Source organism: Budorcas taxicolor, chromosome 11 (genome assembly GCF_023091745.1).
Source record: "Budorcas taxicolor isolate Tak-1 chromosome 11, Takin1.1, whole genome shotgun sequence".
NCBI classification, from domain to species: Eukaryota; Metazoa; Chordata; class Mammalia; order Artiodactyla; family Bovidae; genus Budorcas; species Budorcas taxicolor.
In genome coordinates, this window is record NC_068920.1 from 89,027,507 (window position 1) to 89,048,070 (window position 20,564).

Genomic DNA, 20,564 nt, shown 5'->3' on the forward strand with positions numbered 1-20,564 from the left:
CCCAATTTGGATTTTGGGGTTTTAAAGCCCAAATATTAAAAAAAATCATTACATGGCTTAAGTCAATATGGATAAACAAAGCCAAAGCTGAAAATTACAAAAGTAGGCAACACTGGATACCTACCTTATGTCAGTCCCCATGCTAAGTACACTCACACCAGAGTTTTTAATCTTTCAGTTAAACCTTTTGAAGGAAGTGTCACAATCTAAAAACTAAATACAATCTTAAATAGTAAAAATAAATAAATTAAATATCTAAATTATACCAAGTAGAAGAAATTACACCCCCAATTTGACTGTCAAAATTGTTCAACATCAAATTAATTAAATGACTCAGATTCAGAGCAACAGTTGGGTAAATTGTAATTTTTTTATTGGAAAACAAATATACAACTTGGAATGGATTTGAGGCAAATTGTGCCATAAGCAGATTTTCTTTAAGTGGCTAAAACAAAGTTTAAAAAGCAAGTTAACAAGAAAAGAAAATGTTTCTGGTATAGGACCAGCAGTACAAAAAAATAGTGTACGAGTACCTGGATAAAACACCCGTTTTGCAATAGTGCAACTTTTAAGTACATATTGTTGACTGTCCGTAGTCCACGCAGAGTTACAACTCCACACTTCAACAACAACATGCTGACAGTTCCTAAAGAAAACTACTCAAAAAAAAAAGGCATAACCCAGATGTTCCCTCATTTGACCAACTCCATCTAAGTTTAGATGTGCAGAAGGGCTTAGATATATCCAGAGTAAGCCACATGCAACATGTTACTTGATCAATTTTCTAAAATAAGGTTTCAGGACAATGACAGTAAGATAAGGGAAGAAAACATGGAGGAATGAAGTCCTAATTACTATACATGCATATTTTTTTTTGACAGTAGGGGGAAACCTTTTACAGATAAGTTACAAACAAAGAAAAGGCAAATAAACAATTTTGTACAAGAAATTTAACACATTCTGTACAATGTCTTCACTTTGCTGTCATCATTTGTACAAACTCTGAAAAAGAAGAAGTATACAAAGATGCTGAGTCAATGGCAAAGTCTGACAAAACCAATCACATTTACTCAACTACTGAGCAATTCCCACTCCCCTGTCTTTCCTCAAAATTATAAAGTACAGAGGAAAGCTAATTTACTGCTAAGGCTGGGTCCTTCATGAATCAAAAATTACTTATGATTATCAACAAATAAACCAATTATTGCTTTAGTTTATCATATGTAATACTTCTGAACAGAAGCATGTATAATTTCAGACTTAAAGCTAATTGGAGGAAGGAGAATCCAATGAAAGACATTAAAGTCACCTTAATTTTGAGGATCCTGAAATAAGCTTTTAAAACTGTTCCACAATGGTTACCAAAAATTGTTTTATCCTAGTTTGGAGTGCAGTGCTTCTTTTAAAAGGGTAGGATCTGACAGTAATGCACAGGATAAGGCTCTGACAGTGGAAAGACTTACCTTCATAGTTTACTTGACCATCACCATCAATATCTGCTTCCCTGATCATTTCATCAACCTCTTCATCTGTTAACTTCTCTCCAAGGTTTGTCATCACATGGCGGAGCTCTGCTGCACTAATATAGCCATTACCATCCTACAAAAAATTTAGTGAAATGTCTGAGCAATATTACAGATGTAATGAGCTAGATAAGAAGTTTATTAAACTTCACATTCAGGAGCAAAATATACTTTAGAAATCCACACAAACCTTTATTTAACTATTTCTTAGTTTCAAAGTCAATACCTCTTCTGCCACAAAACTAATACTCTCTCTCTATATATATATATAAAACTACTGGGCTTCCCTCATGGCTCAGTTGGTAAATAATGTTATTACGAAATCTCCTACACTAAATTCTTAGAAAGCTTCTGCTTGATATTAAAGTATGTTGGCAAATAATCACAAAAACAAATCTTCAGAGATTAAGAGATCCTAATAAATTTAAAAATCCTCAAATTAAAACGGAACAAATCCAGTTTCAAATACTTACCTTATCAAACACACGGAATGCTTCTCTAATTTCTTCTTCACTGTCTGTATCTTTCATTTTTCTTGCCATCATTGTCAGAAATTCCGGGAAGTCAATTGTGCCATTACCTGCAATGGTATTGGTTGAAATATTACAATATTTGAAATACTGAAATATTACAATAGAATTTAAATGCCACTTCTTCAACGCCCTCTTCTCAAACCCAGAATTAAGAAGATGTACCATCAGCATCTACTTCATTAATCATGTCCTGTAACTCTGCTTCTGTGGGATTCTGCCCAAGAGACCGCATTACAGTTCCCAATTCCTTTGTTGTTATAGTTCCATCACCATCCTTGTCAAATAGTGAAAAAGCTTCTTTGAATTCTGTTTGAAAAAGAAAACACAATCCAAATGTACAGGTTAAAAATAAAGTAACCTAAGCGAAATGTATTAATCAACTCTCAAAGCAAAGATATTATATGGAGATAGGACCTGAAATGGGATTTTTATTCCTGAAGGTGGAAAACCTTGTGGTATTTCAAACTTTTTAAGCTAATCATATGCTCATACTGATCTACCTGGGAGTTTTTTCCATCTAAAATCTCACAGGGAACTACAAAATCTAGACTAGATAAAAGTCAAATTATTGTTGAAAAAGCAGAACCAAAAAACCCCAAATGTCTGCCTTCTGTATTTTCTGTGGAACACAATTCTAAATTGCAGATCTAACCTACACTCACAGTAGAAAAGGACCAAATATGTTTATTTCTATACAGCAACTGTACTACTTACAGTAACCTTAAAGTCAAAATTAAGTCCATTTAATCACTTACTAAATCAAAAACAAAAAACTTTAAACTTTAGAACAACATGCATTAAGCTAGTTTCCTTTTCTGGAAGACAGAAGAGACTATCACCAAATAATCTGTAATGATGTTAACAATGGGATGATAAAGGGATGTATGGCCAGTTTTAACTGTTATTATCATTGAAAACAAAAATAATTTAGACCTCTCTTCAGAATATAAATTCCAAGCTTGCAACAGAATGAAATGTATTATTGCCTAAAATCTTTAAGGTACTATTGTGAAATGATGTTGTTTTTATCAATAGTTCACTACTAGATTACATGGAAAGCTACTAGAACAGTCTAGGATACCCAAATACAGAGAAACTAGAGATTTACTTTAACAGTGCAAGAGAGCACATTAATAAGCTAATAACAAAGCGAGTAGGAGCAGAGATATTAGGCTCAATCAGCAAGTAAATACAAAAACATAAAGCAGAAACTAAAAGCAGAATTTGGAACTCAACTGCCTGGGCTTAAAAGAATTCCAGCTCTGCTGCTGCTGCTGCTAAGTCACTTCAGTCGTGTCCGACTCTGTGCGACCCCATAGATGGCAGCCCACCAGGCTCCCCCATCCCTGGGATTCTCCAGGCAAGAACACTGGAGTGGGTTGCCATTTCCTTCTCCAACGCATGAAAGTGAAAAGTGAAAGCGAAGTCGCTCAGTCGTGTCTGACTCTTCGCAACCCCATGGACTCCAGCACACCAGGCTCCTCCATCCATGGGATTCTCCAGGCAAGAGTACTGGAGTGGGGTGCCATTGCCAGCTCTGCTACTAACTAGTGATTGAACCTTGGGCAAATTTTCCACCTCAGCTTCCTCATTTTTGTTACTTAAGGCTAACTGTACCTTCCCTTGTGGCTCAGCCGGTAAAGAATCCACCTACAATGTGAGACCTGGGTTGGGAAGATCCCCTGGAGAAGAGAAAGGCTACCCACTCCAGTCTTCTGGTCTGGAGAATTCCATGGGGAATTCCTCTCATAGGCCAAGGGGTCACAAAGAATTGGACATGACTGAGTGACTTTCACTTGTTCACTTGGTACCTACTTCCTAAGTTAAATAATTAATATAAGTAAAGCACATTGAACTATGCCTGGCAAGTACTTAAATATCAAGAAAGAGATGATGTCATTTTCCTGTAGCAAAACTACAGAGGAAAACCTCTCTTGACTTTCACAAGCCCTTTACTTTCTACCTTATACTGCCAAAGGGTCTCACTATTTGTCTCTTGCATGTAGATCTGACCAAATTTCTTCTTTTCTCTCTCCTTGGCCATTTCATCTATGCCCACTAATGATGAAGACTTCAGTTAGTCCACTCATCTCTCTCAACGTAATACTTTTATTTCTGACATCCTACAGGACATCTCCCCTAGCTGACCTCAGGGAAAACTTAATGAAAATGAATTCCATACACAGCAACCCTAGGAATACAAGCGAGTTACCTTAACTCTTTTCCCCTGAAACAAGGCCTGCTGAATTCTGCTGCTGAAATACTGCCTGATTCTTTTTTCATCCCTACATCCAACATTTTGGTTCATGACCCCATCATCTTTTATCCAGACTATCACAATAGCCTCCAAATGGGTTCTTTATTTAAAATTACCCACACAAGTACCTGAGTCCTATTACCATTTTGGATTATCACACTATTTTCTTCTGCTTTGATTCTTTTAATTGTTTAGCTTTAGACTAGTATCACTGTAGTAAGTGCTACTTACTCTCAGTGCTAAACAGTCCACTCCATTTAAATGTTAACTTGTTTTCAGAGAAACTGTCCCGATATTAGAAGCTTAGAACCAAACTACTGACTGATCTTATGAAAATATGCAATACTAACCTAGACCAATTCAATGACAAAAGTAAATCAGTAAGTCCTGCAAACAGCAGAATTTGATTAAAATATTTCTACTTTACCCGAGTTTTTTTAAAAACAGGATGTACATTAGCATCTATCACCTAGTAACTTGGCCTCCAGGAAAATTACTTAAGAGATTTATATTTAATTACATTCTCTGCTATAATACAGGCATCATTTAACACCATTATGTACAAAAATCCCCAGATATAACTATCAGACATAATCATTTTACTAAATGACTTAATTTCAAAAAGTATTTCTGAAAGATGCATGCTACACATTTATGTATGTTCTAAATTTCAAGAAGTTTAAGAGGCAGAAATACCTGTAAAATCCTGAAATAAAAATAAACTGAAAAATCAATTCACCTGCTTTTATAGCTCGCCACCTGTGCTTCAGAACTTGTTTAATCTTCATATATAGAAGCATATCATTTTAAACAAGTAATTCCCAGGAATGACTTGAAATATAAACCTAGGAGTCAAAACTCCAATACACAGTAGAACAGTTCTCTTCAATATAACTGATGGAACCTCCCAAAATCTATTAGAGTTTTGCCTAAGTTGAAACTTTCAGAAGTCATATATTATTACTCATTTTAGATTTTCATTAGCAACCACAGGATACCTTTCTAATTCTGTTTTACATAAATTCACATTATTATTAAAACAGGTTATCGTAATTAAGAAAAACCTAATGTCTGTTTACCAATTTCTATTTATTTATAAAATTCTGAACTTAATGATCCTTTAAAGGCCATGTATTTAAATCCTTAAAGGCCTTTATTATTGAGTAAGATTAGTACTTTTTTTTAAAATCAAGCCTGGACTGCAAAGAGATCCAACTAGTCCATTCCGAAGGAGATCAGCCCTGGGATTTCTTTGGAAGGAATGATGCTAAAGCTGAAACTCCAGTACTTTGGCCACCTCAAGCCAAGAGTTGACTCATTGGAATAGACTCTGATGCTGGGAGGGACTGGGGGCAGGAGGAGAAGGGGACGACAAAAGATGAGATGGCTGGGTGGCATCACTGACTCGATGGACGTGACTCTGAGTGAACTCCTGGAGTCGGTGATGGACAGGGAGGCCTGGCGTGCTGTGATTCATGCGGTCACAAAGAGTCAGACACGACTGAGCGACTGAACTGAAGTTTTATCCCTACACTGAAATTTAAAAGTTTAGGCATAAATTTCTTTAAAGAAAAAAATTATTTTACATTTTTCCTTTAAACACCAACAACTAACGACATCATGGCAAGTCATCAACAAAATTAACTTGTTATTACTGATGTCACACTAGACTGTTCTGGATTGCTCTTTAAGACTAGGGTAACATAAACAATTCTAGACACTTCACCTAAACTGTAAGCATACATTTTTCTAGGCCAAGTTACCTGCTAGAGGAATTTTAAATCGGTCAGCATATGAAGATAAAGCTAACTGAAAAAGTACCTTAGTATATTCAACTTTGCAACTCAAAAGTAAGGGACTCTAGGAGGAGGCAGAGTAATTGTTAGGATAGAGTAGGTACTGCTTTAGAACATATCTGTGTGGCACATATCTTTGAAAATTTATATATTCAGGAAATATTTACTCAGTCCTTACTGTGTGGGAGGTAGTGGGGAAACAAGAGAAAATAAGGATTTTTATTTTAGTAGCATGAAAGCTTTAGCTCCTCTACTTTAAAGGTTCACTAAAACTTGGCATCCAAGAACAGCTTTATTAAAAGCCTAGGAAAAGGCAGGGTAGGGAAAGAACCTAGAACAGATTTTCCTGCTACTCTCACTAGAATTTAATTGTATGACAGGAATCAATGAAAAGATAGAATTTATCATAAGGACAATGTTCCATGAACTGCATGTATTCTTTACAAAAATGCTATCAAGTATTGAGGATTGATCCTCTTGAATTTAACAGACACAAACTACTTTTTAAAAGAGTTGTATGTGTGTTTGGGAAAGGAGTAATGAGCACCAGCTATGTAACTGACACTTTGAATAATTCACTATCTACCCTAAAGTGAACAAGCTGTGCCATGCACAACTACCTGACTGAGACTACAGAGAAACAAAGGCAAAGAAGACAGGTCTATTAGAGAAGGTAAGAACTTAAGATTGGAAATAATAGCCCGAGTCATACATTAAAAAACTATTCCAGAATAACTTACATTTCATCAATACACCTAAAATACTATATATGAACAAAAGAAATCATTTCCAAAGCTCTGCCTGCCTACTTCAATATACTCTATACATACAAATTTACCAACCCTAAAGAGCAAATTCCCAGCTTAAGTCAAATGCACATAGTAAGAAGTCCTCAGTGCTAATAGCCTTCTACTTTATACAGTCCAAGCAAATATTATCTGTGATGAGAATTTGAAATTATTGATTTCTGGCTCTGCCAAGTCTGTGTATCAAGTGTGGGGTAATAAAGTAATACCTGAGTTCCAACTGGGTTTCTCAGTTTTCTCTAGCGTTAAAAAAAAAAAGCTTTAGTGCTTTTGAGCACTTGAAACTCTTTGCCTATCAGGAAAACCACTGCAGTTAAAACTTCCTGATGCTTTCGTTACTAAGTCTCTCTTTAATGGAAGTCAAGGAATACAGTTTGAAAAGCATTTCAACACTGAAATTTAAAAAAAAAAAAAAACTAAAACAACCCTTTAGAAGTTTCCCCAACATTTTGTTAACTAGCCACCTCAAAAACATTAGAATAAAATCAAAAGTACTACTGGTTCAGCATGATGACTACATGACATCAGGTTTTATGTAACAATTTCACATTTTCACAGCAAACTAAAGGATACAAGACAAACATTTCATTCAATAGCTGTCACCGCTTTTAAGATAAAACTCAAATTTACTGTGTCTGTAAAACAGAATACTAACTTTTGGATCTAAGTTTTTCACTAGAGAAATGGTTATTCCCTGATTGACCGACCGTATATGCAATTCTAAGGTTAAAATATTAGCTACTTTAAACCACAGTAAATTCAACATTCATTTTCTGATTTTACATTTCAAGTTAACTACTACTTGGCCTCTTTTCTTGTGGAGATTGAAGTTTCAGTGTTAAAAACTGCCCAGAATTAATCTTTAGACTAAAATAACTTCAAGAAAAACAAAACAAAGAGCACCCCAACACCAGGCTCAAAAGTATATCTACATAACCTAAAAACATGTCTTTAATTACAGTTAGCCCCACACATCTTTCACAGACAAGCTTACCTTCTCACCTGCCAAAGCAGGTTCAATTACTCTCTTACATTACACTTGTTCCCATCTACTACACAGATCAAAGTAAATTCTTTCATACAAATATCTTTTTTTGAGAATGGCTTTTCAATTTATAATAAAATTCAATGGGTATAACCTAGCAAAGTTATTTCTCACCTGCAATCTGCTCTTCAGTCAGCTGGTCAGCCTAAAAAGAAATCAAAGAAATAGGTAAGTGGCTTGACAGTATGTAGTTTAACAGTTACAGAAACAAGTTTAAAAACATTTAGGGTTTATCTGGTTTCATATACTTCTGAACTTCATTTAGTTCACTCCTTAGTACCAAACACAGGGGGCAAATGGCAACCCACTCCAGTATTCTTGCCTGGAGAATCCCATGGACGGAGGAGCTTGGTGGGCTACAGTGCATGGGGTCGCAAAGAGTCGGACACGACTGAGCGACTTCACTTCACTTATCTCCAAAGCTAAACTACCTTGCCCCCAAGTTTAAGACGTGAAAATATTTCAGAATATATTAGAAAGTCTAAATTTTATATAAATTTTAAGAAAGCAAATCTAGCACACTAACACTACAAAGTTTAATTGGAACTGTATTCTTCTAAAGCAAGGATAGATGATGCAAAAGAAGCATTGTTTCCTTTCTCAAAGTAGTATTTCTAAACTTAAGCTCATCTCCTCAGGTAGATAAAAACCATTAATACCAGAAATCTCCACTGAATCAAAAACAATAAACAAGAACTACATTTAAACTTTCCCTATAAGTGATTACATACTTCATTTGAACATGTGATGTTCCAAACCTCAAAAAACCCAAAGATTACTAAGCAAACTCTTTATCAAAAAGATAAAAATCCAAGGTGTACTGGTTGGGGCAACATGAAAGTTACCAGTTTTTTGCTCCTCCTCATCTGCCATGCAACTGCAGAGAATCCAGGATTCTGAATATTTGAAGTACATTATTTACAAAATGTTAAGTCCAGTTATTCATTTTCTTTTGATGTTTAAAATTCCAAAGTGATAAGATTTGTGATGTTTTTAGCAAATGGAGAACAGTTACTTGTTTTTACTTAAAAAAAAAGGGCATGTTCAGGCATTTGCTGAAACCCATTATATATGTTTTTATTCAATCTTCACAACCCTAAATGGTAATACCACCATTAATACTCTATCTTACAGACGGGGAAAAAGGCTAAGGTTAAATTTTAGGGAGCAGGAGTACAAAATTACTAACATGTAGGGTCAGGATTAAACACTTGTTGGACACAGCAGATACCTCAAGTTTTAAATTCAGAGCACACTATAAAGATACTTGCAAAATAACAAGGTTCCCTGTTCCTCACGTGGCCTTCCTCCCTGGACATGCACTGCTTATTGGAACATATATTCAGAGGCACTGACAAGTCAAGCATACTGTGATTAATCCATTCATTTATTGATATGAAAGAAAAATAAACACTGCCTGGTTTCATTTTAAATGAACACACCCCTGGAAAGGATAATAACCTTAATACAGGATGGCATTCACATTTTCTCTAGGGGACAGCATGAGAACATTTGAGAAGAAACCCAGAAAAGCAGAAATTTCTTTCCCTGATCAATTTTGATTTGACCTTGAAGCAAACGCAAGGTCTTTAGAAAAAAAGCCAAGTCTAGCAATTTAAAATTGAAAAGCCAATAATCAAGCTCAAATGCACAAGTTTATAAAATAAAAATTATCTACTTTTATCCTGACAAATCCCAATTCTCCAAGTATTTGGTATAAAATCAGATTGTGTTCTCTACAAATAAGAATTAAAATCCAGTAAATCCACTGTTATTTTTTTACTTTGTTAGAGGCTATAGACGATTTACCTCTGATCCAATTCCATCCTGCAGGATTTCTATCATTTCTAAAATAACAATAACATGGCATGGTGCTTTGAGGCATCACTGGTTTAGCATCCCAGCTCTGCCACCATGTGACCTTGGACATGTTACTCAACTTCTCATTGTCAACTCCATCTGTAACACAGAATATTAATACCTACCTTGCAGAGTCATTGTGCATTTAGAAGCTATATAAAGGGCTAGCCCCAAAAGTTCAGTGAAAATTATTTTATGTAAGTTAATTAACCAAAGAACCTACAATGTTAAGATTAAACACCAACCTGACTAGTTCAACTTTCACAATGAAGGTAGACAGGTGGGGCATTATCAAGCCCTTTACAGCAAACTCTCCATATTTCTTTTTAAATTTTTTCTAAGATGAGACAATCTATTTCCACAAACAGAAGCCACAAGCCCAGGAACAAATAGGGCAGAAGAAATCAGTTTAGGACTAAAAATGTTAACCCGTGTGGAAAACACAGTAACATACGTGAAAGCTGATTGACTGCTATCTGCAGAAACTGAGACAGTGGGGTTTTTCCAACAAGTTGTGAGGGAAGAGATTTTGGGAAGACTCACATATGAAAGCTGAGAAGGTTTTAGGAAGAAAAAAAAACTTTCTTTTGTATTTACTACTAACCCAGAGTCCCAGGCTTTAAAATAACCTTCATCAGTAACTTTCAGACTAAAAACTACTGAAAGTAAAAACTCAAAGCTCCCTAGCACTGTGATTTGTAAGCTTTTTCCAATGACATGCAAATAAATTTGGTTCTTATTTTTGTCTATGCAGAGTGTCATTTTCTTAGCAGAAGAACTAGAAGAATTATACTTTTGGGAAAACTCAAGCTCATTAAAATGTGTTTATCTCAGTGAAGAGTAATTCACTAGAGAGATGATTACTTCTTACTCCTTTATTTCTACAAATATTGCTTTCAACTGCTACTGTCAACTCTAGAGAAAGCTCCCAAACATTAGTATATTGCTCAGGTTTCAGGTGAGACTTACTGGACTAGACTGCATTTTGAAGAACCACAGGTGGTTTGTAAACACCGAGAAAAACAGAGTCCACTAATCTAGACTACATGTGTGACCTTAAGGGAATTATGTGCCTATTTAACATTTCCCAAATGGCATTCAGAATTAGGTATGGATAACCATGGAGCTTATCTAGTCAAAGGTGGTATAAAAATAATCCAAAATTCTTATCTCAATAAATATATGAGCCCATAGGCTTGAAATGGAACAAACTTTCATTTTGCATTCATTCCTGTTTACTGCAAGTATTACTTAGATACAACAAATGCTTCCATGCGAAGCAAAAATTTTTCTTTCAGAAGTCAGGGCATTTGTTTTACCTATATCAAAAGCAGTCTCTAAGTTATTTCAATAGAGTTTAAAAGATATCTTTAATTCTGATAGAACAGTATCTTGGCCCAAAAGGGAAACTAGAATAAATTACTTAAAAATTAGGACCTTTACTGAAGGCCTAATTTGATCAGTCTATCTGAGCTTAGAACTTTCAATACTTTAATAGAGGCATAATTAATTTCTTTAGTCTAACAGAAACAGATCTTCTTGCTGTTCGATGGGTATTCACTTGGAGTCAAGTGACCAAAAGTTCCACGTCTTCACATCTTTTACTAATCTCATCACCCCTGCCTCAAATCTTCTTAAACTAATCAATTTCCCTTTCAATGACTATATATCAACTATATGTAAACCCAAGAGCCATGTGAGCAAACTTATTCCGTATCAAATAAATGTTCATTCTTTGACTTTATGGAATCCTAATTTTAAACCTTCAGGTCTTGTAATTATAAAATTACCTATGCCAGCGGTAAAGAACCTGCCTGCCAATGCAGGAGGTGTAAGACAGGAGGGTTCCATCCTTGGGTGGGGAAGATCCCCTGGAGTAGGAAAGGGCAACCCATTTCAGCATTTTTGCGCAGAGAATCCCACAGACAGAGGAGCCTGTCGGGCTACAGTCCATAGGTTCGCAAAGAGTCTGACACAACTGAAGTGACTTAGCAAGGATGCTTCCCAATTTAGTTAACAATGACGGTCAAAAACACTCAAAACAGTGATGACGTGATCGGTAACTACAAAAGCTTACTTTTGGCAAAGGACCACGAAAGGGTAGATACAAACTGTGCCTCATCAAGAAAATCTGAGATCTTGATTTAATTATCAGTGATTAGAAACAAACTTTTCATTTACATAACATAAAAAAGTTCACCCCACAATTCAGAACCTTAATTACATGCTTATATTTTCACCTAAAAGAGTAAATTCAACCGGCATATTCAAATTTAGGATAAAATAATTAAAATATCAAAATGGAACGAGTACATCAAACAAATGTGAACTCCTCTCCCCACACCCATACAGGGTGGAGGTTTCAGTTGGCAAGGATTCCCAACTCCTGTTTAAGATGTCACCTTGCCTCCTGGACACACCCATCGCCTGTAACCACTTGGCAGAAGGAACCACAAAATAAGTACTGCAAATTACCGCTCTCATTAGACTTTTTTTTAACAGGAAAGAACAAGAGTTCCGGTCTCAAGTGACAGGAAAATGCTTTAAAAAAAATCCCGTCCCCCAATATACTCTTTTATCACCATAGTCTTTGACAATCATTAATGTACAAATGAATTAAAACCACCTAAAAGATGACCTGGCATTTTCGCTACGGAAATAGCTATTTTCAAGGGTGTTGGTGCGGGGCAATACAGTGTTAACGGATCTTAAACATTTCAACGTGCACGTGAGCACTCAAAAGAGGACTGTGGCCCCTGTCAAAGGCATCCTTCCGATTGTTACTAGAGGGTAAGATAGACTTTGGCAACAGAACGGGAGTCACCTCGGAGCTGGCTTTCGGTGAGTGAATAGAAAAACGCCTTTCAAACGCCAGCTGGAGTCTCTGGCTTTCTCTAACGAGATGCGCAGTGCGAGGCTGCGCTTAACTTCAGATATAGTCATTTCCTTCAACGACAAAACCACTTAAATTTTTTTTAGATTTAGCCTGGGAAGTGGAATTAGGCCTCAAGGCCCATATGTAGCAGAAAGATCAGGATTCACCGAGCTTCCTCCTAGCCGCCGGGGGTGGGGGTGGGGGTGGGGGATGGGAATCGGACGAGGCTGACCTCCCCAAACGTTGCCCGACCGGACGACCCCGCAGCGCCGCGGGACGCCCAGACCTCCGCAGTCCTGCAGGTGCCAGCGCAGCAGCTGGGGCGCGAGCCGGGTCTGGCGAGCGACGGCCGCGGTCCCGAGCCCGCCCCGCCCCCGGCCGCTCCCCGCGGACTCGGCCCACTCAGCTAGTCCGCCCGCCCGCTCGCGCGCCCCCAGCTCCCTCCCGGCCCAGCACGCGGGGGCTGCGGGCTAACGGCGGCGCCGGCGCTCGCCCCGGGCCTCGCGCGCTCCCGCCCGCCCCCTCGGCGCACGGCGGCCGCGCGCGGACAAAGGCGCTTCCTGGCGCCCGCACCAACCGTCCGTTGAGCTTTTGAATACGGCCCCTGGCTGACCTTTTGAGATGCCCGACCCAAGGCTTCTGCGCTCCCGCTCCTCCCGCCCTTCCACCCTCGCCTACCCAGGCTGCCCCCGCCCCGGCTCCATCCTCATCCAGCCTCTGAGGACCTCCAAGGTCCCGGGGGCGGTGCGCCTGGCCCCCGGTACACCACGGGACACCTCCCTGAGGAGAGTGGGGGTGGGGGAGCACCTGCGACACAACCGCCGTGGACGCCCCCAGCCTCTGGCGCGCCATCCCCCTGGCGAAGACCAATCCTAGAGAGTGTGAGAAAGGCTAGCTCCCTTTCGTCCATTCGCTTCAGCCTCTTACCCCCTACAGGCCGAGCGCCCGCAGCTTAGCGACGCACTCACCATGCTGCAAGCGTTACCGGCCTCCGGGACGCAATCACACAACTACTCAGCTCGCTCGCTCCACTCGGACTAATTCTCCCCCTCCGCCCCCAGCGCCTCATAAACACCTCCCTCCGCCAGATCCCTCCGCCACACTTCTGATAACGGAACATCATAAACGAGTCCCGGCCAACCCCCTCCCCTCCAACTCCTCTCGAGACCCTTTTATCCACAATTATGTGATAGACGATGCAAAAGATAAAGGGAAGGGGACGAACGGATGACGTAAGTGTGTTTCACTCCCTAGCGAGCCGTTGAAGAGCCGGTGGAGTGGCGCCTGAAAGGCGCTACTTTGCGGCGCGGAAGAGCATCGTAGTAACGACGCGCAGCGCGATGATCGTTGAAGCCTCCTCTGATTGGCTGGTTCGTACCTGCAATGCGTCACTGGGGCTCGCAGCCGCTGCCGGGACGCGGTGCAGCTTCTGCCGTTGCGGCTCGGGCCGCGCTGTCCTGGCAACTGCGGTTGGCTGGAAAGCTTTCCTCCTCCACCCATCCTTCCTCGCTACATTTGCACGAAAGCTTTCCCGCCCCGCTGTAGGGGGTCTACGAAAATAGCGATTAAGAATGAAGCTGAAAGACCCAGTGAAACCCGTACCCCGCGCTCTTCATCTCAGCCTCGTTTATTCGCCTTATGGAGGCCACACGTTTACCATGTAACTCCCCCACAAAGCGAAAAGTGAAAATCACTCAGTCGTGTCCGACTCTTTGTGACCCCATGGAATTCTCCAGGCCAGAATACTGGAGTGGGTATCCTTTTCCTTCTCCAGGGGATCTTTCCTGCCCAGGGATCGAACCCACGTCTCCGGCATTGCAGGCAGATTCTTTACCAGCTGAGCCCACAAAGCCCATGAAAATCTTGGTAAGGGCGAATGCAGCTGCTCACCTGACTAATCCTAAAGGAACTTCCGTTTATACTTCCCCTTTGCTGGCTGACAGTAAAGCGGCTGCCTACAATGCGGGAGACCCGGGTTCAATCCCTAGGTCGGGAAGATCTCCTGCAGAAGGAAATGGCAACCCCCTCCAGTCATGGACGGAGGAGCCTGGTGGGCTACAGTCCATGGGGTCACAGACACGACTGAGCAACTTCGCTTTGCCTTCATCATGGGGGTAATTTACCGGGGGAGGGGGGGTTAAAAAACGCAGTATACAAAATTCCAATAGCCCCTTGATACTGTGGAATAATAGGGTTCTGGCTTGGAGTGAGACCTGGGTATGAGTACTGGTTGGGTCAGATGTACGACCTTGGATGAGACGTTTAATCTTTAGCCTCATTTGTAAAATGGAGGTTACAATACCTATCTTGAAACGTTATAAGAATTAGAATCATATGAAGATTATCATCTCAGAGAAGGCAATGGCACCCCACTCGAGCACTTGCCTGGAAAATCCCATGGACGAGGAGCCTGGTGGGCCACAGTCTATGGGGTCGCTAAGAGTCGGACACGATTGAACGACTTCACTTTCACTTTTCACTTTCATGCATTGGAGAAGGAAATGGCAACTCACTCCAGTGTTCTTACCTGGAGAATCCCAGGGACGGAGGAGCCTGGTGGGCTGCCGTCTATGGGGTCGCACAGAGTCGGACACGACTGAAGCGACTTAGCAGCAGTAGCAGCAGCAGCAAAGATTACCATCTAGGTAAAGTGTTGAAGTACCCGGTACAGGATAGGCACACAGTGGTTACCATAATAAAACCATAATATTGTGTATATATGATCATACTGAGTTTCCTAATGAATTTGCCCTTTTGAGTCTTTAATCTCTTAAGTTTAAATGAACATTTTTGAAGCCACATAGAAATTAGCTCTGAAATTGGCAACCACTGTTGGTGGGAATGTAAAACAGTACAGCCGCTTTGGAAAATAACATGGCAGTTCCTTAAAAAATTAAAAATAGAATTACCATATGATCCAGCAATTGTACTTCTTGGTATATACTCAAAAGAACTGAAAGCAGGATCTTAGAGATATTGTTACACCCATGTTCATGGCACTATTCAAGACAGCTAAAATGTAAAAGGGATCCAAGTGTTCATCAGCGGATGAATGGATAAGCAAAATGTGGTATACATCTGTTGTACATAAATGGCATATTATTTGGCCTTAAAAATGCTGCAATATGCCACAACATGGATGAACTTCAAGGACATTATGCTAAGTGAGGTAAGTCACAAAAAGTCATATATTGTATGATTCCATTTATTTGAGGTATTTGGAATACTCAAAAATCACAGAAACAGAAAGTAGAATGATGGTTGTCAGGGAAAGGGGGAATGAGGAGTTATTGTTTAATGAGTATAGATAAGAGTTTCGATTCTACAAGATGAAAGTAGTTGTGGGGATGGACGGTGATGGTAGCACAACATTACGTATTTAGTACCACTGAACTCTACACTTTAAAATGGTTATGATGGTAAATTTTACGTGCATTTTGTCACACATGAAAAAATTTTTTTTAATTTTTGAACTTTTAATTTGGAAAACTTTAGATATAAACTATATACAAGTGGACTGTAGCCTACCAGGCTCCTCTGTCAGTTCTCCAGGCAAGAATACTGGAGTGGGCAGCCATTCACTTCTCCAGGGATATACAAATGGAGAGAAAAGTATAACAAAAAAAGTACCAATCACTCAGGTTTACAGCATTCTGTCATTCTTGTTTCATATATTCCCCATACCCCATTTAAAAACAATTGCCTTCTTGGTCCCACCCAAAATAAGCAAGGGTGTGTATAACCCGGAATATTTAACAAGTGAATAGCAATAATTTACATATCGTATAAACTCATTTGAAAATAATGTAATTGTTACCTTAGAGGGGGCTTAGAGGATTTGGCCCACCACAGAGTTTCCAAAGAGGGTTTCCAGAGAACATGACTCCTTCGTTGAGTCCGACATGATAATGGGCCAGGAAAAAGCGAAAAGGCAGGGAGGAATAGAGCAGCAAGTTCAGATGAAAGAAAGAACAAAGGCAGGCAATTACATGGCACAGTGGAGGAGTGTCAATGGTTAGGCATTACCAGGATGAGCCCACTTCAGGAGATAGTGCTGGGAAGTTAGGAAGAAACTAGGGATTCATGCTCAAACTGCAGTTCCTCAAGAATGTTGGTAGAACCAGAAAAAATCCTCTTAGGCCACAATAAGACTTCATAATTTTCTGGTTAAAAAGCACAACCTTGTAAAACCTAATGAATAGCATTTTCAGCAAACCAAGGTAATTTCTGCTTATTGAGAAGAAGGTTCCCTCCAGAATACCTCCAGAATGCCCAGCAAGACCAAAATACTTTCTTAACAGCTTATCTGAACCAACTTGGAAAGCCTCAGTGGAATTTAACCTGCTTTAAACAACTTAGACTGGAGAAATTCCATGGATGGAGGAGCCTGATAGGCTGCAGTCCATGGGGTCGCTAAGAGTTGGACACGACTGAGCAATTTCACTTTCACTTTTCACTTTCATGCATTGGAGAAGGAAATGGCAACCCACTCCAGTGTTCTTGCCTGGAGAATCCCAGGGACAGGGGAGCCTCGTGGGCTGCCATCTTTGGGGTCGCACAGAGTCGGACATGACTGAAGCGACTTAGCAGCAAACAACTTAGGCTTCCCTGGTGGCTCAGATGGTAAAGAATCTGCCCGCAATGCAGGAGACCCAGGTTTGATCCCTGGGTCAGGAAGATCCCCTGAAGAAGCGAATGGCTACACACTCGAGTATTCTTGTCTAGAGAATTCTGTGGACAGAGGACCCTGACAGGCTACAGTCCATGGGGTAACAGTAGTCAGACACTGAGAGACGAGCATTTTCAAACTTAGACATTTTCTCAAGCCATCTAAAGTATTTCTTTCAATAGACCAGAGGTGGATTCTCTTTCTTTCAGTCTGGTAAATCAGAGACAAAGTAAGAGCTCTTTCAGTTAGTATTGGCAACCCTGTGACCTTCCTGTCAGATGAATGACTACTCAATAAAAACTCTGGACCCCCCAGTGTGCTTCTATTGTCCTTGCTAATATGGTGACGCATTGATGCCACAGGGGGAGGGCTTAATTAACTTACCCCACCAATGAAACAAGGGCTTCCCTGGTGGCTCAGACAGTAAAGAATCTGTCTGCAATGCAGGAGACCCAGGTTCCATCCCTGGGTTGGGAAGATCCCCTGGAGAAGGAAATGGCAACCCATTCCAGTATTCTTGCCTGGAGAATTCCATAGACAGAGGAGCCTGGCATGCTATAGTCCAAGGGGTTACAAAAAGTTGGACACAGCTGAACTACTTTCACTCACAAATGAAACACACTGTATCACTGAGAATGTTACTTAAAAGTGGGTAACTGCATCAGAATTGAGCTGAAATCAGAGCCCTAAGGCCACTCTCCCATTACCCCTCATTCTGATATCACCCAAGTCTAAGTTTTCTTCAGATATTTGTCTCTGATTCTTCCTCAGATGGAAGAGCCATCGACAGTTTTTTCCTTCAGGCTGATCATTAAGAATATTCTCTCTTTATACAATACCCCACCAGTATGCAGTGCTTTTACACATGACATTTTTAATGATCAGAAATTAAATGACAAAATGAATAATCAGTTCTTCTAGAAAATGAGTTTTTAAAGGGATTGATGTATTATGTATAACCAGCTTGAGTATAATATACAGGTGCATGCTTACAGACAGATGTATTGAATCAAAGAGCTTTTAAATAAATATTTGGTAATGAAATATGTCTGTTTAAAGACAATACAGAAAAGATCTTCCTGGTTTCTTACGTTGAATTTTATTAAGGCCTCTCTTGCAAAATCTTCCTTGCTGACCTCTCTAATAAGAGAAAGAAAATGAGAAAAAAAAAAAAAAAGTCAAGACATACATTTAAACACATTGTGGGTTTTGTGTATTTGAGACTGTTCCAAATCAATTTATTTATAGAGCATTTGTTTTCCACAAGATGACATACAGTGCAGCTTGACTTTGGCAACTGCCAGCTGAGAAGCAAAGTTGGTGACTAACCATTGCCTCAAGGCCTGGGAGGTTGGTTGTCTACTTTCCTCTCCTGACTGGTGAGATCTTATGGCTTTCTACCTTTGTCTATCCTGGGAAAATAATAATTCACTTCCTCTCCAGGCCTCAGTTCCCCAATTTGCAGAATAGAGATAACACAAGCCTCATCCTTTGACACTTCTTTTCTGTAGCTTTTCTCTTCCAGCCAGCTCTGCTATGAACAAAGGCAGAGGACAATCTCAGTGGCATTCTTTTTTGACTATGCAGGGTCTTCGTTGCTTTGTGCAGGCTTTCTCTAGTTGCAGAGAAGGGGCTACTTCTTCATTGTGGTGTTCAGGCTTAGTTGCTCTGCAGCATGTGAAATCTTCCTGGATCAGGGATCAAACCCATGCCCCCCTGCATTGGCAGGTGGATTCTTATCCACTGTACCACCAGGGAAGTCCCCCAGTGGCATTCTGGACTGCAGGTCCTGTGTGATTCTCAACAGGTGAAAGAATTAAGCCCTAAATGCCCTAAGGCGCTGACAATGTGCATCAACTTCTCTCCTATGCACCAACCTGGAGAGAGATGACAAAATAGTACTTAGATGATTTTCTTCTTCTGTGGTTCAGATAAGGAGCCCTGGTTGAGAAAAGGAAGCTATCCCCTTCCAGGACTACAGGGCAAAACAGAGCTGGGACCAGAATACAACCAGGTCATGAGAATGTCTCGTCCACAGCATCGTCAGTTTGATGAGTGAAGAGTATAGGGAAAACAGTGAATCCTCCAGACTTACTGAATAGGCTTATGCTCATATACACATGGAAAAAGCTGAGCGTCATTAACTTTGATATTGACATTCTGCCACTCACTCATTTATTCATTAAAAAAAGATATCAATTTAGGGTGACTAACCATATAGGTTTGCCTAGAATTGAGGGGTTTCCTGGGACATAGGACTTATATTGCTGAAACCAGGCAGTTATAGTTAAATTAGGGTGGTTGGTCACCCTAGAAACCATGATCACTCCTTTAATAAATATCAGCAGTCTATTATGTGTTATAAATGTGCAGTGAGAAGAATGAGTTATGATAAGAATGACCCCAGGGGCACATAGGAAGACAGCCCAATGGGCAAGAGGAAGACTTCCTAGAGAATGTAATCCACAGGAATTTGGGTTCAGGTGGAGAAAGAGGGAAAGGTGTTTGAAGCAGAGAGAAGAAGCAGTAAAGAACAGAGACATCGTCATCACCGTCATCACTTCTACCATCCTCATGACGCTTGCAGCCACTGGTGACTGGTTGCTCACCTCCGGCCGCGCCCTGTGCTGATCATTTTATATACACTGTCCATTTTATTGACCATTCTATTCCTCTTGAAACCCTCTTCTTGCTTGGCTTTTGGAACTTAGCTCTGCTAGTATTTCTCCTACCTCTCTGGCAGTGTCTGCAGGCTCCTTGGCTGGTTCCTTCACCTATTGCTTAAAAGATGGCATGTCTCCAAGTTTAAACCATGGCTCTCTTTTCTTGTGACTTTGGATACCCACTGTAACACCCTCTCCCACTTGCACAGCAGTGGCTCTGTGCTGATCACCCCCAGATACAGATGGCCAGAGGTAAAGTCTCTCCTCAGTTCCTGATTAGTATTTTCAGCTGCTCAGGATCACCTTAACATTTGTAGGCTCAGTAGAGAGTACAAATAGAGGCTTACACAGCAATATGTTAAATGTGTTAACCTCATAAATCAATCTAATGAACAAATAAAATATATTCTATCCTCCTACCTTGATGGATAAACTTTCATAATAACCTGGAAGGCTGTGGTCAATTGTAGAAGTTCAGATTTCCACACCAGACCATGACGTGTGAGGAAGCCATCCTCCAACCCACGGCGCACAGTC

At 40.2% G+C, this 20,564-nt stretch overlaps 1 protein-coding gene across 1 annotated transcript; it reads right to left on the reverse strand.

Moving 5' to 3' along the window:
* Positions 1-359: 359 nt before the first annotated feature.
* CALM2 (calmodulin 2) lies at positions 360-13,744 on the reverse strand. Its single transcript, XM_052649499.1, has 6 exons — positions 13,664-13,744; positions 8,075-8,105; positions 2,219-2,362; positions 1,997-2,103; positions 1,464-1,599; positions 360-1,002 (listed from the first exon to the last, which is right to left on the reverse strand). The coding sequence occupies exons 1-6, from the start codon at positions 13,664-13,666 to the stop codon at positions 974-976; spliced, it is 450 nt and encodes a 149-aa protein (XP_052505459.1). The 5' UTR covers positions 13,667-13,744; the 3' UTR covers positions 360-973.
* Positions 13,745-20,564: the final 6,820 nt, after the last annotated feature.

What these genes read in the sequence shown, in the direction of transcription:
- CALM2 (XM_052649499.1), bottom strand. An exon ending in CATTCCGTGTGTTTGATAAG is followed by an intron (nt 1,600 to 1,996) that starts GTAAGTATTTGA and finishes AATTTTTTGTAG; the next exon opens with GATGGTAATGGCTATATTAG. An exon ending in TGGTCAAGTAAACTATGAAG is followed by an intron (nt 1,003 to 1,463) that starts GTAAGTCTTTCC and finishes CTTCTTTTTCAG; the next exon opens with AGTTTGTACAAATGATGACA.